General features: G+C 51.5%; 1 protein-coding gene across 2 annotated transcripts; it reads left to right on the top strand.

The window, feature by feature from the left end:
• kdm6ba (lysine (K)-specific demethylase 6B, a) lies at positions 1–22,152 on the top strand. 2 transcript variants are annotated; one of them, XM_067261363.1, is made up of 21 exons: positions 1–436; positions 7,367–7,449; positions 9,030–9,155; positions 9,340–9,463; positions 9,678–9,773; positions 9,888–10,134; positions 10,262–10,339; positions 10,605–10,778; positions 10,887–11,042; positions 11,257–15,314; positions 15,745–15,868; positions 16,115–16,220; positions 16,689–16,998; positions 17,295–17,363; positions 17,579–17,727; positions 18,215–18,329; positions 18,521–18,708; positions 19,106–19,247; positions 19,525–19,651; positions 19,857–20,027; positions 20,493–22,152. In XM_067261363.1, exons 4-21 carry the CDS (start codon positions 9,345–9,347, stop codon positions 20,514–20,516), a joined length of 6,453 nt encoding a protein of 2,150 aa, XP_067117464.1. In that variant the 5' UTR covers positions 1–436; positions 7,367–7,449; positions 9,030–9,155; positions 9,340–9,344; the 3' UTR covers positions 20,517–22,152. The 2 variants fall into 2 exon arrangements, with proteins under 2 accessions (XP_067117464.1, XP_067117463.1); XM_067261362.1 differs by having other exon boundaries at positions 10,887–11,051.
• The last annotated feature ends 898 nt before the right edge of the window (positions 22,153–23,050 follow it).

Below are 23,050 nucleotides of genomic sequence, written 5' to 3'. Positions count from 1 at the left end.
TCGAGCCAAGTAGCTCGTCCCTTTAAAACAGAGCTCAGCGCAATTCGATCCCTGCTTGGCTTCTGTGTGGAGAGAAAACGACGACGAGGATCGTAAAAAGAGAGAACATACAAACAAACGGAATAATAAAAAGCTATCTCGTCGATAGATGCAAGCAGGGCAGACATTCTCAGGGCATCTAGTGATTAGTTTACGAGTGAGCGGCGTAGGAAAGAGAGACGGATTGTATTTAGCCGGCTGGAGAAGGCTGTCCTATACCAAGTCGCTGGAATTTATCTGCAGACTGAGCTAGAAACTTGCGAATACAGCTCGCGCTGCGGGACAGCAATACCGACTGAACCCACGGATACTGGAATACACTGGGATATTTTACTGCTGAAAACTGCGTCTGATCTTTTTCGGGGACTTCACCAGAGATGCACTCCGCTCGAGCACTGTACGTGATTGGCTGATTTCGATACATTTCAACATTGCCCGAAGTGGTAACATTTTAAGATACTATACTACAGCGTAGTAGCAATTGATTAGTTGGCTTACTGTAAATGATTATCTCGAAGTATTTGAGGAGAAAGTAGCTTACTGTAAGCTGTCACGCTAGACCAACAATCGTTTTGGTGCTTACAAAGTTGATATTGTTGAAAGAGTTTTTCCAACGGTAAGTCGCCAGGCTTTATTTAACTAAACCGCGTAGGGCATTTTTATTTATTTTTTACTTATTGGTGTGTTTGTTGACGTTAACAGAAGGAAATGCTTGTTCATAACTTGACTCTGTTGTCCATTTGTGTGCTAGGATAGCTTACCAAATGAGTGTTATTAGCCTTGACTGGACCAATGGAGAAAGGAAGCCAATGTAACCGGAAGACTCGCTCCCCTGACTGCCGCTTGAGCGTGTCCAATTGATTGGTTGGGGGAATATCCCCGTGCGTAAATATTTGACCACATATGACATGAATTTGAAGTCATTTTAATTTGAAACGTATGCTTTGGTTGTTGTATGCAACTCAAGCAAAAGCTTAGGACTTGGTTTGTTTGCTATTTTTGTTTTGATGTGCTGAAAGCTACAGCAAGTCTTGTTACTATACTTGGGCTATATTGCCTTTAAAAAAAAGTTGAGAACGATCATCATCATAACACTGAAGTCGCACGTGTTTTGGGGTTTGGTGGATAGACTGAAGGAGAGGGGGAAAGACGAGTTCTAAGAAATGCTTGTAGGGAAGATCCCACGCCATTGTGTGTGCAAGTGGGAAGGGGTCTTGGAGGATGGATGGACAGGGGCGAGGTGGGCTATAGGCTTCCTTGTAAAGTGAATGGATTGCCCCTAGTCAGTCTTTACGTACACAAAGGGCGCATTGAAAGGAAGTCATTTGCATTGCTCTACCTCTCTACCCGGGGGGAGGGGTGCCTGGTTGTGTTGTCGATCCAGTTTTGGTAGCTTATATTATGTTGGAAAGACCTCTGAGAATGGCTCTTCGTCTCGCCCGACGGAGAAGGGAAATTACCGTAATGAATGGTGCTTTTAACTCGGAGGCGAGTGTTGTTGTGGTATCACATACGTTCATGGTATTCATGAGAATTCAGGAGGGGAGGAGTGAAATAAAACTCTTTAAAACGAGCTCGCCTCGGTCCCGTGCATTTTATGACGAGGCTATAAACGCCTCTTTCTACGGGAGCGTGCTGGCATGGGGTCGAAAAAAACCCTTTGAACGTCCACTTCCGATCCATCAGAGTGATGGACATGGAAACGACTGTCGTGTTTGTTCCCCTTTGATGTCGGAGCTGTAAGTTAGGGCAGGTTTAAGCGTACGAAAGGTCCACTGCTCTCATACGGAATTTATGTCTGTCTGAATACGGACTCTTGAATCACCCGCCCCCGTTAGTCCCGTGATTCCAAACGCCAGTGAATGAACAATCGCCGCCCAGTCTACTACGATGACGAACACGAAGCATGTCATTAAAGCAGTACGACACTTTTTTGTGGGGGTAGTGAGAGTGAAACAGTTGACTGAAAAACGATGGTTTAATTGAGTCATAGTATTGAGAGAGAGAGAGAAAAAGGAACCCGATACAAATATATCGAGATGTAGAACGATAACCTTTTGTCTGGTGTGTGGAGACTGACAAAAGGTGGCAAAGACGGGGTCGTTTGACGCTTGTGTTGTGATACGTTTGATGTTCGTCCCCATGGACAGGTGCTGTATGTAGCTGCTGTGTGGGGGTGAGAGAATGATGGATCGTAGCGACAGGTGTGGCTCGTGTGTGTCAAGGATGGGTGTGAAAGTGTGGTGTAAGGAAAAGGGTGTGTGACTGGCATGAGTAATGTGGGTCAGTGGGCTGGCTTGAGCTCGAGTCATCAAACACCCACTCAGCCTTTTGAGTGAGATGATGAAACAGTTTGTGTGCGTGTGAGAGAGAGAGTCTGTGACACACTTTCACGTTGTTCAGGTTTTCCTGTTCTTACATTCACAACTTGAATGTCTCGGAATCGTGAGATAACCATCGTGTGTTGGTGTGTGTGTGTGTGTCACAAACTGCACGGTTAGGGATAAGGGAACTATTTCGATGTTGAAAGCAACCACTGTTTTCCAGAAGCTTCTGTTTTCAAGTAAAGTGTTTTATTTTGTCTGTAAGGAGAGTTTCAGGAAGTGTGTCTGAGAGGAGGACAGCTTAGTCATACACGTGTGGTATTCCACTTTTGCGTGTGAAGCTTCTAGAACGTTAGAACCTTGGAATACTCATCTCTAACGACTGAGGCAGCCACACTCCGCTGTCTCGTGGGTTTGTGTAGTTCCTGTTTTGGATGCGAGAGCTCTAATATGAGAGTCGTTTTTCTCTGTTTAACTGGCTTGGTGCCACTGATGATGCAGTAGTGAAAGGGAGGTGCGTAAACATGCGTGTGTGTGACTCACACACCCGAAACACACACAAGGAAGGAATTCACTTTTTCTGCCCGTCTGTTTGTCCCCACGTCACCCCATGACTAGCTTTTCCTCCTCCTTCACTGGTAGACTGCATGAGCAGCGAACGCAGCCTGAGCTGGAGGGAGGAGGAGGGAGGAGGGGGGCTACTGGAGAGAGGAGGCGGGAGGGGGCAAGTGATGCAGGTATTTAGCAGATCCAGTAAACAACCACCTTGTTGTTGAATCCAAATGGAGCGACCAGTCTGCCATAGCAGGGATAGCAGATGTGTGTCACCGCTCACAGCCTCCTCGCCTCGGACGGGACACAATTACCGTCCTCGTATGAACAGCTGCCCCCCCCCCCCCCCCCCGCTTGTCCTCCTCGTGCGGGGAGGAAGAACGCCCGGTGACTCTGGAGAGATGAGGATGTTGTTGTCCCCTGGGACAGGGGCTCTGGAGGGAGGGAGGGAGGGCGTTCTCCTCTGAAGTTCCGGGTCTATTGTGATCCCCTCCTCCGCTGACTACATGTAGTTACTCTTGATGTTGTTGTTGTTGTTGATCAGCAGGGAAGATGGAGAACTCTGCCTGCTCCTTTTGGTGAATCAGACACTTGTATGACTTGTGGAGGGGGGGGTGGGGGGGCGCATGAGTTACTGTCCCCTCAATCTTTCTCCTCTCTTTCTACCTCTATCTCTCTATCCATCTGAATCCACCTCTATAACACAGCCTTGCCGACGCGAGCGACTCCACAGCAACCGTTGTCAAGGGAACAGAGTCTCTTCTCTGTTCTAGTTTGTGAGTGTTTGGGTGTAATGCAGAGACAGAGGTGGGTGTCTGTCTCGGTTCTGGGAAGGGGCATTGGAAATGAGTGGGGTTTTTTTTTGGGGGGTAGCGTGTTCTTGCTAAGTTTTGAGATGTTTCGTCTTTCCCAGAAAGAGACTGTCTCCGTGGGCAGCTCTCATGTCATGTGTCTCTGTCTTTCTGAGAAACGAAATACTGTTCTGGGGTTTTGATTGAGCGGAACAGTGGAAAGTGAGAGTGACTTCAATTTTGTGCCGGTAGTACGTGAAAAACATACACGCTGATTCAGAATATCCCAGGAAAACATGTTGATATTCAGATTGTAACCCGATCTGAACACATACTTTGACAATCACAATCTCTTTGACCGACTTTTGAGATCACGCCGTTTTTTTGTAAAAGCAGCTCATCACTCCTTCTCTGAAGTCACCCCGCTGATGAGGGCACTTGCTCGACTGACTGGAAGAGGAACTTGCACAACACACACAGCCTGGTTTCTGATGCCAAACTGTCTCGATTGCAAGGTGATGAACCCTCCAATATTCAGGGGACCTCCTACTTCATCCTGTTACCTCACGACCAACAGCTATTTTGAGACTGAAAAGCAACTCGCCGTCAAGCTACTTTTGTTCAAATTTAGGCATATTTCTTTCACACGTGCTGTGTCTCTCGATCAATATCACTTTCTTTTTCACCCACATCCTTTTTGTTCCACAGGAAGAGTCAGCCCCTTCCCCTCCTCCTCCGCCCTCAGACACCCTCACCCACCCTCCTAGGGAGGTTTACTTCCTGTGCTTGTGACGGCAGCTTCCTGTCTGCACTTGGCCAAGCCTCCTCTCTCTTCTGCTTTTCTCAATGTCAACCACACACACACACACGGCACGTGTGAGCTTGCGGTTTGTTGTGAGTCAGAAAGCATAACGGACACACACAAACGGACACACACACACACAAACGGACACACACACACACGTACTGATCTGAGATTGGGGTCTCCAGCCCAGGTGTGAAGGCAGTTAGAGGTGACAGAAAGAGTGCAAAATATGTGACATTGTCAGCTGCTGTTGGTTTCCCTCTACATCCTTCTAACTGCCAGCCAGCATATCAGAACAGTTTCAGCAGAGTTAGGTCAAAAAGGAGAAGTTTCAGATGACTGGGTCGACAAACTCGCACACACGCAGTGATATAAACGAGGTCAAACGAGAGCTGGAGAGAACAGTCGTCCAGAGTGGAGGAAGAGAATGAGGAGAGCTAGCTGTGTCCTGAACTGACCCTACTCCCATACTCAGTCAGTCCCTACCACTGCTTGCAACACCAGCTCTGTATGTCTTCGTGCATGCGTCATGTGTGATGCTGGAAAGACAAGCAAACCAAACACCGGCAGCCAGCCATGAGGAGGTAGAAGCAGGCGTTGTTTCCTCCGGAGCGAGATCCTTATCGGTGGCAGCATCAGATAGGGAGAGACAGGGAGACTGAGGCAGAAAGAGAGAGACTGGGGGAGAGAGAGATTGGGGGGGGGGGGGAGAGATTGAGGGAGACTGGGGGAGGGAGAGATTGGGGGGGAGATTGAGGGAGAGAAAGCCTCCACCAGACACTCCGGAACATTCTGTCCATCTCTCTCTTCTGTGATCAAATCTCTCTCTTACCTGTCAGCCCTTATCAGGCACTGAATGCTGTCTGTTCTGGCCATCCCCATTTTCTCTCTCTTCCTCTTATCATCTTATTCCTCCTTCTCTCCCTTCCTGTACCTCTCAGACTACTCTCAACAGTCTATTTTTCACTGTGTGTGTGTGTGTGTTTGCCCTGCCCCCTGTGTGAGGGGAAAGGGTCCATGTTCGAGACATCTCGTTGTCCTCATCTGCCTCGGCTCTCTTATGGTGTTGCCTTGGTGACGGACAAACATCTGGATTCATCAGTGAGACTTCAGTAAACATTGAAACATGGCCAAGCATCAAGATGCTTCAAGATCCTAGTCGGTGGTGTTGTGGTTTAGCACCGGTTGTCATGGCAATCCCCCACCCAGCCAGTCCTCCCCCAGACAGACAGAGCTCCGCCCTCCCCCTCTCCTCAGAATGGTGCGGTAACCAGGGCGACAGGGGTGGTGACAGGAAGAGGCCTTTGATGTCTGAAGTGAGGGGGATTTCACTGATCTAGACAGCTGTTGGGGGGGGTTCTGACATGGTGACACATATTGTCATCCCCCACCACATAAAGATGATTGTTACATAAATCTATTATCTTGTAGTGATATTTGGTGTATTGAGGGAGTTCTTGAAGTGTGTGTGAGTGATGTGGATGCTCAGTTGTGTGGCAAATCGCCCTCATTCACCCCATCCTTCTCATCAGTACATCAATAGGTCAACGGGAATTAGAAGGGTTACTCCACAACAACCGCACGTCGCATCGGTATTATTTGGTAGTCGACGATTCCTCTCTTCACTGTAAAACTCCCCCCGGAGACTTCCTGTTAGTTGGTTCAAAACACAGGCCGCCCACCAGCAGCCATGACGCAGCGAAGGGCGCTCTGAGAAATTCCCTGTGATGTCATCACTGGTGACACGCCTCCCGTCACTTTACATGACTTTAAGTGGCGTCCCATGGGGGGGGGGGGGGGGGTTAAGCCCCGCATTTGGGGTAAGCCCTTTCTCCTGTGCTGACTCACTCTTACACATGCTGGGGGGTTTCCCTGGCCTACCCACCCGGATACTCTGAAATACAGTACTCTCTCGCACACACACACCTATCTCTATCTCTATCTTGGCTTCACACACGCAGCTCAGATAACTGCATTTAATCCCGCTGTGTAACCGGGGGTAACGGATACAGTGTGCAGATACAGTGTACTGAGACAGCGCGCGTGTTTAGTTAGCTTGGCGCTGTTGCCACATTGTGTGACAAGCGTTCTGTGTCAACGAAAGTTTCGTTTTTCACACGGATCGTGTCTCTGGATCGGTTCGTCTTCTCACCCGTCGTCAAGCCGTGGTTACCGAAATAGACGACTGTTGGTCAGGTCCCAGCAACGCAACAACAAACACGCCCTCTATAAAACAAAACTAATTGCAACCTAGGCTGTCTGACCTCTCTTGCTCTCGCTCGCTCTTTCTCCTGTACATGTGGTGGTTGACTTAACTCTCCATTCTCTTCCCATGCACTTTTTCAGCGCTACTGTTTACGTAGCACTGAGGCTGCTAGGCTAGCACACTTGCTATTGTGTGTGTGTGTGTGTGTGACCCCCACACTTGTTTCCCTTGTTCCCCCCCTCCACACACACACTCTCATCCTTCCCCCGTTTTCCACACCATGGCTGCGTGTCGACTCGGGAAAGAGAGATGGTGAGAGGAAAGGGGGTGACTGTTTTTTCTCCTCTGCTCCGCCAGTGTCCTATAGTCAGCATGTGGGAGACAGGCTTGCCCGAGTCTTACTGAGAGCTGCAGTTCACTAACACTGAGCTCTTGACAGGAAGTGTAAAAACGTGTATGGAAAAATGAACCGTTAAAACTTCCTGTTTGGAAAAGATGATTTCAAACCCATTCCTTCTGTGAGAGTGTTCTGTAGACACGTGGAGAACCTCTCCTGGTATGTCTGATATCTGCTGTGTGATTGCTTGAAATTAAATATCTCTCTCTTTCCCTCCTTCCCTCTCTCCTTCCCCCCTGTTCCATCTCTCAGGGTTGAGGCAGCCCCAGAGAGATGACTGACAGCAGAAGCTGAGACTCAAGACTGTGAATCTTCATAAGGTGCTAAACTCTAAGGTAAGAGAAAGTGTTTTCTTGTCTCTCTGTTTCGCTCTGTTATTGTGTGTGTGTGTGTGTGTGTGTACGCACATCTCTGTCTGCATTCATCCATGGGAATGTCTTGGAGCAGTCCGTTTTAAGGAGGCTGTTTATGACAGTCTAGTCACTCGGTCCGCCTTGTGTGTGTGTGTGTGTGTGTGTGTGTGTGTGTGTGTGTGTGTGTGTGAGTGTGTGAGAGAGTCTATCTTTACATGCCAGTGGTGTCTGCATGCTGTATCAGGATCACACACACGCACTCACACACACACACACGCACTCACACACACACGCACTCCAGGCGGAAGAGGGTTTATTTTCGTCCCTCTAAAATCTAAAAGTAGAACACCAAAAATACCCTCCCTGCCAGGCTTGAGGGAGGGAGGGAGGGAGGGAGGACAGTAGAGAGAGGATGAAGAGACAGTTGTGTGGGAGGCCGTGCGCACAAGCACAGCTAATTTAGGATCTCCAACTGGGAGCATTCTGCTGAGCAAGACTGGATCCTCACGTGTGTGTTTGTGTGGTGTGTGTGTGTGTGTGGTGTGTGTGTGTTTGGTTTTGGCAGGAGTCTCTTTTGTATCGAGTCTCTTTGTGTGAGTGTGTGTAAGTGTAAGACTATCTGTCAGGCCTTTTTGATGTATTTCTCCACTGATCCTTTGTGCGGATCTTTTTGATGTGTGGGAAGGTGTGTGTGAGAGACCCGGCCTGTCCCCCCCTCCTCTAAAGAATGTCCTCTTAATCTATCCTCCCATCCTCCTCAGACCGTCTGTTCTAGGCCCTTCTCCCTCTCCATCACGCCTGCTGTAATGAGATTAAACCCCACATATCCACTCCACATACACACACACACACTATACACATATGCCCACACACAAACGCACACAATTGGCTTGACGCACGCACAACCTGTACACTTGGCCTGAAACACGCACGCGCAGTTGGCGTGTCTCCAGTCGTCTCTCCCTCTGTCGGCTCTTATCAGGAGGCCCCTGTTGAGGATTACTGTAACCTCCATGCTCTCCTCTGATGGGTGAACTCCTAGAGGAGCCATCTGTGCTCGGCTAGTAATCCTGCTAGTCAGCTCCAGGCTCGCCATCGCCCCCTAGGGGCTCTGACACACCCCTGCAGCAGAGCAGACAAAGACAGCATCCGACCAGCCTCATGGTTACACTGATGCAACAAAAGATTTTCGCCCACACACACACACACACACACACACGGGAGAAAGATTATTCGTGTCTGTATAGAGAGGGATAAAGAGTTTCTTTTTCTACATCATGCGGTATCTGGCATCTTGTTTTGTTGTTTTTCTTCCATCTGTCTAGTTTCTTTCCATCCCCCTCCCTCCCTCCCTCCCTCCCTCCCTCCCTCCCTCCCTCCCTCCCTCCCTCCCTCCCTCCCTCCATCAGTCAGTTCTGCAGTCCTGATCTCCTGCCTAGTCTCAACTGTATAATAGAAGGCCCACTGGCATGTATTGACTTTTCTACATCTCTTCTTTCGTCCCAACCTCTCTCTTTCTCCTCCCAACATTGCCCTCCCTCTCCTCCCTCCCTCCTCTCCAGCCAACAGGCTTGTCATTCCTTGGTGCTGTAGCCAGACAGGCAGACTTGCAGACGCTCCCTGCTCTGTGTTGGGAGGGTGGCCTTCTCTGTTCTGCAGTGGAGGGCTTCACACACACAGCTACTGTGGTGGGTACCAGCCAGCTGGCTGTGTGTGTGTGTGTGTGTGTGACACGGTGCTGTCTCTTGTGACCTTATTTGTTGTTCTGTGCAATGCTGCTTACTCTGTCGATTGGTGTGTGTGAGAGAGAAGTGTGCGTTTTCCTGCGTGTGTGTGACGTCTGATTGATCCTGTCTCCCGTGGCGCCCTCAGGCTGGATGCATCACGCGGTAGAGCAGTTTGGCGGGCGTGGCACACGGGACTCCTTCCCTCTGGACGGACTCAGTCGGGGACCATGGGCTCCCGTGGGCGGCCGCGCCTGGGCGCCACCTGCCAGGTAGGCTCGTCTCCACGGCAACCACCACACACACACACAGATGCACGCACACACACAGAGGGCACACCTCCCCTCCCCTGTTTGCACATGTCCTCAAAAAGAAGCTTGACTGTAATCTTTGGCTACATTCAAACAAAGGAAAATTCCCTTTTAAGTCAACATGAGTTTTTGAGGCTCGCAGGTCGAATGACTCTCTCCCCCCTCTCTCTACCAGGTGTTCGCCAGGTATCAATCAACACCAGCTCATTCCCCACCTCCCGCCAAATCACATGGGTGGACTGAACCATCCCAGTAAATACTACAATAATGGGTGAGTGCAGAACTAGACTAACACCCCCCCCCACGCAGGCAATCCTAGTGTTTGTCTGTGGTATTTGTAGTTGTAATGTTATCTGAGCCTTCCTGTCTGTGTGTCTCTGCCCAGTCCCATGCAGGCACGCGGGGGAGAGAAGCTGGACCTGTCCCCGGCCGTGCTCCCTGCCCTCCAGAGGGAGCCGGCCCATAGGCCTCCCCCCCCTCCCCACCGTGTCTGGGAGCAGCTGTACGAGTCCCACCCTCCCCCGGGATCCGGACCCTTGCCCGGCGACCACACGCCTCGCCTGCACAACTGCTACAACCCGGGGCCTCCCGCCCCCCACCACCCCCCCGGCAGACCCAATCAGCTGCTGAAGGTAAGGGAAAGGGGCGGAGCACGACGATCGGTCGACCGGGAATTGAAGGGAGGAGGGAAGTGAAGGTCGTTGTCAGGAGAGATGTAATCATCTATTTCTCTCCCTCTCTCTCTCCTCTCTCCATCAGTACGGGGGACCTCAGGAGCAGCATATCTCCAGGGCCCCGCCCCCTCTGGGAGATGAGCTGTGGGCGCAGGTGCAGCAGGTAGGCCCCTCTCTCCTCCTCTCACATCCAGCACACGTCACATGACACACATCACCTGACCTGAGCCAACAGCTCTTCTCCTCCTCTCACATCCAGCACACATGTCACATGACCTGGGCCCACAGTATATATACAGTATTTCCAGACAAAAACAACTCGCGTTTTCAAAGCAACATGGGTCTGAAAAGCGAGCAACGACAGCTGTGTGCATCTTACCTGGAGCTGTGTGCGAGGTGTCTGATCCTGTGTCCCCATCGCCCCCCAGGGCCAGCAGAGGGGCTACCCAGGGAAGATGCTGGGGGGTCAGCTGAAGAGACCGGCCCCGCCACTGGGGGAGCACTCGGTCATCCAGCACGCCCCGCCCCCCCCGCTGCACCCCTCGGCGCGCCCCGGAGACGACTGCCCCAGCCCCAGCAAGAGGACGAGGAGCTCCGACCAGGTTGGTGCTCTCCGTCCTGGCATCCGCCGCTCTGCTGGTTGGATACGAAAGAGCTCAAAGATTGGACCTTGTTTAGGCTTCCTGTGTTAACTCTGCTCTCCTCTCCAGGTACCTCATCCAGGGATGCAGAGGTTCCCTGGTGCCAGCCAGCCCCCCCTGCAGCCCAGCTACCCCCCTCCCAAGCCCACCTTCTGGAACCCCATACACAAGGCCAATGCCCCCTGGCCCCAGCCCGAACGCAAGAACCCCTCCCTGGAGTTCCAGGTCAGAACCGTAAGACAGCTCCAGAACCTTGTCTTCTTTGAGGGTTTTAGGTTGGTTTAGGTGCAGTTCAATGGGTATATGTGGAGCCCTCTGTGATATAGCTTGAAGGAGAGGCTATATTAACCAGCTCAGTCTTACAGTGGGGCTTGTGTTTTGTCCATGGAAAGTGTGTTGAGCTCACGGGTTGTAATACTTTCTTTTTGCCTTCTTCCAGGACTCAGGCAAGCCAGGCATGGGCGGTGGCTACACCTACAAGTCTCTCCAACCCTCCGCCCCCTCGCCCCTCTCCCCCACCTCATCCCCTGGGGGTTACCCCCAGCAGGGGCGAGGCGCCCCCCCACCCCACAAACCTCCCTTCCAACCTCAGGCTCTCAATCAACCCCTTCACAACCAGCACCACCCTTCCTCGTACCCCCACCCCAACAAGCCAGTCTCAGCCCCCCAGCGTGTGGAGCCCAGGGCCGCACCGCCTCAGAGGGGGCCCAACCAGGGGGGCCGTTCAGGCATCCAGCCCCCTCCTCACCCCTCCAGGGGGGACCGAGAACACCCTCACACCCACCCTCACCCCCAGCCCTCACCAGCAAACCCGACCGGCGTGCCTTACAGCCATCCCCAGTTCCAGCCCCACCCAGGGCTGCAGGGCCCCCCTCCTGCCAGCCCCTCCTCAGTACCTCAGCTGCACAGCCAGGCCCAGAACCAGGCCCAACATCAGGTCTGGAGACACCAGAACCAGGGCAGGCCAGGCCACCATCATAACATAGAGTCTGGTCACTACAGGGTCCCCGGCACGGTACCTCAGGGGCAGCAGAGCCACAACCAGAACCATCAGGAGAACCGGGCTCCAGCCCCTTCCCAGAGCCAGCATCATCAACACCTGAGCCTCCCTCCCCACGGCCTCCCGGCCTCTACTCGGACCCCTGTCATCACCCACAACCCACCCGTTTCCCAGCCTCCCTGTTCTGTGAATCGTTTCACTAACTCCAATTCCCACAGTTCCAGTGGTGTCATTTCTGTACCTGCCATCTCTACTGTGACCACGGCGCCCCCTTCTGTCTGCTCAATAGTCAACAGCAGCAGCACCTGGAGAGGGCCCCAAACCACCACCCCCTCCTCCCTGGATGCCCTCCTGCACCCAGGCTATCAGGGAGCCCATTTGGGCCCAGCCAGCCAGCCCCCCTCTCAGGCCCCCAGGCCCCAGCAGCCCCCCAGCAACCACCAGCCCACACAGGGGAAGTCCTACTATGGAAGATCCGACTTGGAGCGCTACCAGACATCTTTGGCACCCTCGTCTTCGTCATCAGGCCTGGGAAGGACAGGGGAGAGTGTCATTACCAGCAGGGCGTCCAACCCTGCCCCCGCTGTGACCAGCTCCCCCCTCCATCGCCCCATGCACCCACCTGCCCCCGCTGTGCCCAGCTCCCCCCTCCATCGCCCCATGCACCCACCTGCCCCCGCTGTGCCCAGCTCCCCCCTCCATCGCCCCATGCACCCACCTGCCCCACACCACTCCAGCCTCCAGCCTTCCTCAAACCCCCCTTTCTCCAGACTCTGCCCCCAACCTAGCCCCTCTGTTCAGGGCTACTCTCACCCTGCCCCTCAGCCCCCCGCCCCCGTAACCCAGTCTATTGAAGAAGCGCTGGATAAACTGGATGCAGAGTTAGAGGGCCACATGCAGGCAGAGGAGAGGAGGAGAGACTGGGAGAGAGAGAAGGAGCAGAGGAAGAGGAGGGAGGAGGAGGAGGAGAGGAAGAGGAGGAGGGAGTGGGAGAGACAGGAGGAGGAGAAGAAGAGAAAGCGGGAGTGGGAAAGGCAAGAGGAGGAGAGGAGGAAGAGGAGAGAGTGGGAGAAACAGGAAGAGGAGAGGAAGAAACGAAGGGAGTGCGAGAGAAAGGAGGAGGAGCGAAAGAGGAGAATGGAGAGGAAGATGAAGGAGGAGGAGGAGATGACTCGGAAAGGAAGAGAGGAGAGCGCCATCGAGAGTTTGGAAAGACTCCTGTCAAACAGAACTTTGCCGTCATCGTCGTCACCCTCCGCACCCCAACCTCCATGCCTCTCCTCCGTCACCCACCCCAATCCTCCACCCTCGACCCAGTCCTCGCCCCCCTACCCCTGGCTGAGCCGGGGAGGGGTGCCCCCTTGTCCTACAGTCCAGGCCGCAGGGATCCAGCCTCCTCCAACCCCCTTGGAAAGACTCCGTCCTCCCCCGCTCACCCCCCAGACTGAGTACGCCAGGGAGAAGCAGAGGCAGAGAGAGATGTGGGGAGGAAACAACGGAGGCCCCAACCCCCCCTCAAAAAATACCTCAGGGATGACCCAGCCCTCCTATCCCAGCCCTGCCCCCTCCTCCAACCCCCACCAGACCACGGTGCAAGGCCTACCACCCAAAAGTGAGAGAGGCGGCCCGGAGGCCGGAGCTCTCGGCCCCCCAAAGCTCTTCCAGGCCTTCCCCAGAGACGCCCTGTGCTCCGGCACCACTTCCAGCACCACGGGGGGCCTCCTCCAGAAGCGCATGCCCAGCGGAGGGCTCGGCAGCCTGGGTAGCAGCACCAACAGCTCCAGTGGGGACTCGGACAGCGCCCAGTTCGAGGAGGAGCCCTCGGACATGTCCACCCTGCTGCCCGACGGCCTCGCCAACATCATGGCCATGCTGGACGAGTCCATCAAGAAGGAGGAGGAGCTCTGCGGCGGCGACCAGGGCAGGTCTCGTGATGTCATCGTCACCGCTTTCCAGGCCGGCGCCATGCCGCCCATCAAGAGCTACCTGTGCGCCCCGGACCTCATCCCGGCGCCCAAGCAGCAAGCCCAGGAGGACTTTGGGTCACTCGACGCCCACTCTAGCCCTCCTGTCCTCAGCCGCCAGGGCTCCCTGGCCTCCCCCTGCAGCCGCACCTCCTCCCTCAACGACGAGGACGACGACAGCAGTCCCAAACCCGCCCCCCCCCTCGGCGGGAAACAGAACATGGATGCCGGATCAGGAACGGCGGGGACCAACTACAGACACAGCGACCTGGCCAAGCTGTACGGCCTCCCGGAGCCGGGGAAGAGCGAGGCGGACGAGGAAGACGAGGAAGAGGAGTCGGAGACCACGCCGTCCTGCTCCCCGCCGCCTCAGAGGCCCCACCTCCACCAGACGGGCGTCAACAGCACGTTCAAGTCGCTGGAGTCCGTGCTGGAGAGCCAGAAGTACGCCTACCGAGGAGGGCCGTTCGGACGCCCCCCGCCTTCCGCGCTGGTCGGGGTCAAGTACTCTTCCTCGCTCTCGTTGGGCCCCGACATCTGCCGGCAGCAGCAGAGCACCTCCCCGACCTCCGACTCGACCAATCAGCCGAGCTTCAACACGGTTGTTCCGTCCATGAAGTCACGGCCGCATTCCCCGATTGGCTGGCCAGAGAGCAGGAAGATAAAGGTAGAGGAGCCGGACGACTGGAGGGAAGACGCGAAGGAGAGGAGGATGAGCTCAGGAAAGGAGTCGTGCTCCCTCACAGAGTCCATCAAGACGGAGCCTAAAGAGGAGATGAAGCTGACCACCATCTCGGAGTCGTCACTGGCCGAGCTTGGCCGGAGCTGCGAGGTGTTCCTCAACAGCCAATCTCTGCCCAGCAGGAACCACTCGGACCAGACCAAGACCCAGCTCAAACATGAGGACAGACACAAGCCCGAGAGAGAGAAGGAACGGGAGAGGGATAGAGAGAAGGCCAAGAAGAAGAAACATGGGAGTACCCACAGCAGTCACAGCAGCAGCAGCAGCAAGAAGCATGAGGAAAGGACGGACAGGAAGAAAAAGCACAGGGAGAAACGAGAGATGTTCTCCTCCTCCTCCTCCTCTTCCTCCCACTCGAGCTCCAGCAAACGGCACAAGGAGAAGAAGGACAGGAGGATTCTGGGAGATCTGGACCTCCAGAGCAAGGAGGTCAGGGAAAATGAGCGGGCCCACTCGGACGCGGAGAGGAAGAGGAGGAGGGAGGCGGCCGGCTCGGCGGGGTCCGGGTCCACCAGCGAGGGCGAGCACTCGGAGTGGGCGTCCCAGAGCGGAGTCGACCGGACGGCCTCCAAGGACCAGGCGGACGCGGCGGGCTCGGCGCTGGGCTCCAATGACTTCCTGAAGCTCAAGGCGCTGTCAGACGGGCCGCCCAAGGAGCTGAAGATCCGCCTGATCAAGGTGGAGAGCGGAGACCGCGAGACTTTCATCGCCTCGGAGGTGGAGGAGAAGAGGATCCCCCTGGAGGAGATCAACATCAGGAACTCGGCCAGCGAGGTCATCAGGGCTTGCAAGTGAGTAAAACCAGCAACTGGAAACCGGTGTGCAACAGTTACCAGGACCTTTGAGATAATGGCTCGAGGGTGATGGCAAAAGTCTATCTGAAGGTTCATTTTGAGGGGAAGGTTCACATATTGGCCGGTGAGGGTGGTGAGGGAATCGGGCCAGTAATCAGAAGGTTGCCAGTTCGATTCTCGGCTGTGCCAAATGACGTTGTGTCCTTGGGCAAGGCACTTCATCCTACTTGCCTCGGGGGGGAATGTCCCTGTACTTACTGTAAGTCGCTCTGGATAAGAGCGTCTGCTAAATGACAATGTATTGTCAAGGGAGTGGAGGAATTAAGAAAAAGACCCAACTAAACTTTGTCTGAAGAAGACATATCGTTGTTGATGGTATGGCGTGTGCGTTTGTTAACGTCTTGTTCTTGCCCGTGTCTTGTTCCAGGGGGGCGAGAGTGAAGGGGAAGTTCAGAGAGTCCTACCTGCTGCCTGCCTTCTCTGTGAAACCCGTCATGTCAGTGGATCCTATCCCCCGAGAGAAACTCAACCCTCCCACCCCAAGCATCTACGTAAGTTTGCATCAAACATTCTCCACATCCTTCTCACACCTGCAACCCTCATCGGAGAAGCAGTGAGATTATAAAATATTGGGCCTGTGCTGCCCTCTAGTGGTAGCGGAAGGTACCGAACAGAATCCCTCCATGGCTCCTTTATTCATTGTATCAGACGTGTCCCCTAAGATGGTAGTGTGATACCAGCGGTGCTGTGAGGGACCTGGGTGTGTAGAGGGTCTGACCTTCTCTGTTCCCCTGCAGCTGGAGAGCAAGAGAGACGCCTTCTCACCGGTGCTGCTGCAGTTCTGCACCGACCCCAAGAACCCCGTCACCGTGATCAGAGGCCTGGCGGGGTCGCTACGACTCAGTGAGTTCACACACACACACACACACACACATATACTTTATTACTATAATATATTTATTACGCAATACATAGCGAGTTGCTTTTCCATATAAGATCCCTTTAAGACACGCTGTAGTTACATTAAATGTAGTCATTTACCAGACGCTCTTATCCAGAGCGACTTACAGTAAGTACAGGGACATTCCCCTGAGGCAAGTAGGGTGAAGTGCCTTTCCCAGGGACCTGGGAAAGGCACGTCCTTTAGCACGGCCGGGAATCGAACCGGCAACCTTTTGATTGGTAGCCCGATTCCCTAACCGCTCAGCCATCTGACCCCCCTGCTAGTTGGTGTGTTGTGTATCTTAACCTGGGGTCTCCTCTACCACTCTCTCTGCCTTTCCCTCCCCCTCCCTGCCTCCTCCTCCCTGCCTCCCCCTCTCCTCCTCCCTGCCTCTCCCCCTCCCTGCCTCCCCCTCCCTCTCCTTCCAGACCTGGGCCTGTTCTCCACCAAGTCCCTGGTGGACGCCAACGCGGAGCACGCCGTGGAGGTGAGGACGCAGGTGCAGCAGCCGGCCGACGAGAACTGGGACGCCAGCGGCACGGGCCAGACGTGGCCCTGCGAGAGCAGCCGCTCCCACACCACCATCGCCAAGTACGCCCAGTACCAGGCCTCCTCCTTCCAGGAGAGCCTGCAGGAGGACAAGGGCAGCGACGAGGAGGAGGATGAAGAGGAGAAGGAGAAGAAGCAGCCCGGCAGTTTGGAGATGCAGTGTAAAGAGGGAATGACTACCGGTGGCAGGTAAGGATGCACACACACACCCACCCTTTTACATTTAGTCATTTAGCAGACGCTCTTATCCAGAGCGACTTACAGTAAGTGCAGGGACATTCTCCCCGAGGCAAGTAGGGTGAAGTGCCTTGCCCAAGGACACAACGTCATTTTGCACGTTTGAACCTTTTGCATTTTGAACCTTCTGATTAATAGCCCGACTCCCTAACCGCTCAGCCATCTGACCCCCCTTTTATTGAATTGGGCTTCCGCAACATTACTCATGCAGTGTCAGTTATTAATCATGTTGTTCTTCTCTTCTCTAGCGCCGATCAGAAATCAGTGGGGAAGATCATCAAGTTTGGGACCAACATCGACCTGTCAGACCCTAAGAGGTAAGCTTGAACTACTGATGAACCCCTCGGTCCTGTGACTGATCACTCACATGAAGACCCCTCTGACTAGGTCCACCTCTCAGTAACCCTGCTCATACTGATATGACCCCAGTGCAGATTATTCCTTTTGATGAGAATGGTTTTCATCTTGGTTCTCTCTTATTTAATTGATGGATCTTAAGAAAGAATAACCTCTGATGTTTCGTCTCCCTCAGGTGGAAGCCCCAGTTACAGGAGCTGCAGAAGCTGCCAGCCTTCATGCGGGTGGCGTCTGGCGGCAACATGCTGAGTCACGTGGGGCACACCATCCTGGGCATGAACACCGTCCAGCTCTACATGAAGGTCCCCGGCAGCCGCACGCCTGGTACGACCTCTCTCCCCCTCTCTCCCCCCTCCCTATCCCCTTCTCTCTCCCCCCCTCTCTCTCCCCCTCTCTCCCTTCTCCCTCCCTATCCCCTTCTCTCTCTCCCTCTCTCGCCCTTCTCCCTCCCTATCCCCTTCTCTCTCTCCCTCTCTCGCCCTTCTCCCTCCCTATCCCCTTCTCTCTCTCTCCCTCTCCCTTCTCCCTCCCTATCCCCTTCTCTCTCCCCCTCTCCCTCCCTCCCTATCCCCTTCTCTCTCTCTCCCTCTCTCTTCTCCCTCCCTATCCCCTTCTCTCTCTCCCTCCCTGTGAGAGTTTGACAACTGACCGTCTGTTAGCTTTGATGGTATATGCATAGTATGTTAGGTCTTTTGATGTTATCAATCATAGATCTATATATCTGCTCATTTTATTTTCTCCATCTGTGAATAGCATGGGTGGTGTATAATGTTGTCAGTGGCTTGACAGAGAGATCCTCCTCTTCCTCCAGGTCACCAGGAGAACAACAACTTCTGCTCCGTCAACATCAACATCGGTCCTGGGGACTGTGAGTGGTTCTCTGTGCACGAGAACTACTGGCCCGCCATCAACGACTTCTGTGAAAAGTGAGTTTGTCAGAACTCCACACATTAGCCAACCTTTTATTTTATGTATAGTGTTTGCCAATGTTCATTTTAAATAAATCTTACCCACACAAAAAGCATAGCACTTAACGCTAATGTCACCGTTTTATAAAGTATTGTTCTTTACACGTCGAGTCTTCTTGAAGAGGTCCTAACAGTCTCCTCCTCCCCAGACACGGAGTGGACTATCTGACCGGGTCCTGGTGGCCGGTCCTGGAGGACCTGTACCGCTCCAACATCCCCGTGTACCGCTTCATCCAGCGGCCCGGGGACCTGGTCTGGATCAACGCCGGTACCGTGCACTGGGTCCAGGCTGTGGGCTGGTGCAACAACATCGCCTGGAATGTGGGACCGCTCAACTGTGAGTTTCTATTCGAATCACAACATTCTAGAACTTACGTTGTTAGGCAGTTTTACCTCAGGCTGATGATGGGTTTCCAGACATGGATTAAACCTTGTCCTAAAGTGAGAGGAAGAATTCTCTGAAGATCTTATTGAATTTTCTCTCTTACTTTGGAACTAGGCTTAATCCATGTCTTTGAAACTGGGGCCTATATGATGAGAGTTAAACTGGCTCATGGTGAGGGTCAGGTTCAAGATATTTATTGTCATGTATACGGTTTAACAAAGTCAGACCGTACAATGAAAGTCCTCCTTCCATATAATTACAATAAAAAAAATTAAAAAATCTATAAATATTGGTCTCCAGGTGAGTCCTACAGGGAAGCTCCCCTAACAACGGTTGTCTCTCCCTGTAGCTTACCAGTACCAGCTGGCCCTGGAGAGGTTTGAGTGGAACGAGGTGAAGAAGGTCAAGTCCATCGTCCCCATGATCCACGTTTCCTGGAACGTGGCTCGTACCGTCAAGGTCTCCGACCCCGACACCTACAAGATGATCAAGTGAGTTCTGAAAATTAGGGGCCCAGTTTCCCCAGACAAGGATGAAGGATGAGACTAAACTTTTGCAGTGGCTTCATTTAAATGACTCTTTAGGACTAGGCTTCATTCATGCAAACTGGGACTATACGTTTAATGAATTGAAAATTAACTGTGACATTTTAAAAATTATAGTGGAAAAAAGATAGTAGAAAGTAGATTATGATTATATAAATAAGACTGCTGTCACATGTATTCTGAATTTAAAGAAATTAATCCCTTTGCCCTCCGCCCCTGCCAGACACTGCCTGCTGCAATCCATCAAGCACATCCAGATCCTGAGGGACCAGCTGGGGGCGTCAGGGAAGAAGATTTCCTACCAGAGCAGGGTCAAGGACGAGCCCGCCTACTACTGCAACGAGTGTGACGTGAGTTCACAGTTCATGCATCTCCCCCCCCCCCTCTCTCTCTCTCTGCCCCCTCTCTCTCTCCCAAAACTATTTTCTACACACATTTCTTCTGCTGCCTTTAAAACTGAGTGTCTCAGGGAAATAACAGAACAAAAAATTAAACAAATACCTCTATGAGTGCCCTGTTCCAAGCCTGTGGTCCTGTCTCCGTGGCGACCCCCAGGTGGAGGTGTTCAACCTGCTGTTTGTGACCAGCGAGACTGGGAGCAGGAAGACTTATGTGGTGCACTGTGAGGACTGCGCCCGCCAGCGCAGCCCCAGCCTGGCCAACGTGGTGGTGCTGGAGCAGTACCGCATGGAGGAGCTGATGGCCACCTACGACAGCTTCAACCTGGTGAGGAGGAACACACACACACACGTAGCACACAGCTGTACTGATAAACATGAAAGCACAATAAGGAGAGTTTTGCACCCAAATGTTTTCTTACCCTCTCCTACCCTTCAGACATGTAACTTGGCCTGTCCTTACAGCTGTGCAAATACATGTCCTGTTTTGTGTGTGTGTGTGGGGGGGGGGGGGGGGGGGGGGGAGAAGGAATCTGACTGGTGTTTGGGAGTCAGTTGGCTGAGCGGTTGGGGAATCGGGCTAGTAATCAGAAGGTCTCTGGTTCGATTCCCGGCTGTGCCAAATGACGTTGTGTCCTTAGGCAAGGCACGTCACCCTACTTGCCTCGGGGGGGGGGGGGAATGTCCCTGTACTTACTGTAAGTCGCTCTGGATAAGAGCTTCTGCTAAATGACTAAATGTAAATGTTTGAACTGAAATTTTCTAACTGCCGTTCTGTCCTCCTCTCCTGTAGGCATCACCCTCCACTTCGTGGTGACAGACCTCCTCCACATCAGTCCCTCTCAGCCATAACCAAAACTCCTGCAAGCCAGGACAAACACATTCTTATTTTGGTGATTTTAATTTTGCTTCCTTTTAAAATGTGTTTTTGTAGTTTTTGTGTTTGTTTTTTACTACTACTGCTAATACTTGCAATTACAGCCAATTGAAAACCAGTTTACTCATCACTGTTTACAAAATAAAACATATAAAAAAAGAAATGCCACCAATCATATGCCAGTTTACTCTCAATGGTGCTCATGAGAAGACCAGACACCTGGTTATGGAGGACTTGAATATGTAGAGCAGTTGGTGCTGCCATTGAACAAACTAAACATAGGGAGTCAGTGGTTTCAATGGCATGTTATTGTTTCTGAATTTTGTTTAAGTTTGATTTGTTTTGTCATCTTGAATACTGAAATGTGTACATTGCTGTTTGTATTTTATGTGGGGTGATGTTTTTCCTCGATAATTTATTGTTTTGTTTTCTAAACTAGATCCGCCTAGCTATATACCACATTGGCCTTGTGACTTGTATTTAGAGATGAAATGAAAAATACTAATAATAGAGATATGAACATTTTTCTAAAGCATTAAGAATTTTTAAAAAACAATTGTTTGGAATGCTTCAGAACATACGGGTTTAAAAAGACTTGTTTTAAATTTTTGTTTTGTCTTTCCGAATCTTGTATGCGTTGTAAATTTTGTTGTTTTTAGATTTTTTTTGTTACTTTTTACAAATGAATTATATTATTTCTTCTGGAGAAAAAGATTCAAGCGTCACGCCTCCTTAAGACTACATTAGGTCTCGTGTTCAGTTCAATACTTTGCTATCAACCACCATTTTCATACGGTGTCATACTTGCGATTGTTTTGCTAAATACAGATTTATAATTTTCCTGGATCTTAAGTGTAAATGTTTTTGTTTTATTTAAATGTTTTTTTTCTATTTATTGGATATCAATGCTATCCCCTTTTTGAATAGGGTTGTACAAGTTTGAAAAGTTTTCTATGGTGATTCTGATTTTCGAATTTAGACAGTTGAGGAGGGGGGGGGGTGTATATGGGGGGGCTGCTGTTTCACTGGTGCTTACCTCCCCCATTCTGGTCTCTCACCCCTCCAGGTATATATAAATGATATCTTTAATAAATATAACTCCACTTTTCCCGTAGATGCTAGAAACACACAGGATGTAGACAACGACTAACGGAATGCTGTATCTGTAATTATGCTCATTTTGAAAGTAAAAAACGTAATTACAGTTTCTTGAAGATACAGAAAGTGTAGTTATGTTTGTGTTTATCTGTAGGTGCTTTTAGATTTGAAATGATTTAAATGTTTTTTTAATTTTATTTTTTAGATATTATAATATGATGGATATTGATTATGGGATAGATGGTGCTAACTGTTCTTTGAACAAACTCCGGTCTCTTTTCCTAAGATGAAAATTCTATTTTTCCTCTTGCAATATACCTTTCCTTTTCTCCTTCACTTTGTCGTCATGTACTTAAAACTGCACTGTTTTAGAGAATTCACTCATACACACAACCAACTGAGCCAGACTTGTCTTAAACACTTTGTGAATTTGTGTGACATTACTATGACTATTAATAAACGCTTTTGATAAACCCAACACCTCTGCTGTTAATGTTACGCACTTTAGTAATTGGTGTGAAACGCCACAGTGCCAGTAAATATAAACGTTTAGGGTTTCTGGGGAAAACTACGGAGTTTAAAGATATGTACTGCACGTTCAGACAAACTATCCTCCTTCCTCTCCAGGACACCCAGCCCTCTGTCATGGGTGTGGAGACTTGAGGGGGAGGAAAGATATTTGTTTATGCGATATCCTAACACTACTACAATAACAAACTATCTCTCTGTGGTGGATGTTTGGCCCGAATCACATTCAGATCCTTTAGTTTGTTTTTGCTCAAAGTACGTGTGAGATACTTATTGATAGTAGTTTCCCTACATACTCATCACAGAGAGCGTATCCAAGGTAAACTAGGGATGGAGGGGAAACTAGCAGATAGCTGAGCAGGAAGCAGCCAGGCTACGTTACATTCATGATAACAGTTGACAATGACACAAACAAGCTACAAAAACCAGTGACTGCCATCTACATGTTTGGTATATCAGGTAAAAAAGTATTATTTTATACCTGGTTGACAGGTCATGTGTCCCCAGAAGGCGATGACAAAACATCAAAATGCCATCATGTCCTGGGGTCAAGAGGTCAGGGAGGGATGGACAGGACCTGCGGATATCCTGCTTCCTGTCAGGACAGGAAGTCCCCTTCCACAGTCAAGTGATGACGAATGTGGGTGGAATGAGAGGCAGTTGTTCCGTGTAGAAAAACATTCCATGTTACTAATGTGAGTGGAATCCTCCTCAAACGGGTCAGTTTTCCTCCCTAAGGAAGGAAGAATAATCAGAATCAGCGAACACAAAGATTTGTCTTATATTTGTCTCATGAAAGATCCATCTGACCCCAATGCTAGGCCTACAGAAGCCAGAACAGTTGGCGC

The sequence above is a fragment of the Osmerus mordax genome, chromosome 23 (genome assembly GCF_038355195.1).
Source record: "Osmerus mordax isolate fOsmMor3 chromosome 23, fOsmMor3.pri, whole genome shotgun sequence".
In the NCBI taxonomy this organism is placed as follows: domain Eukaryota; kingdom Metazoa; phylum Chordata; class Actinopteri; order Osmeriformes; family Osmeridae; genus Osmerus; species Osmerus mordax.
Note: the sequence above shows the minus strand (reverse complement) of the source record. Positions and strands in the feature narration are given on the sequence as shown.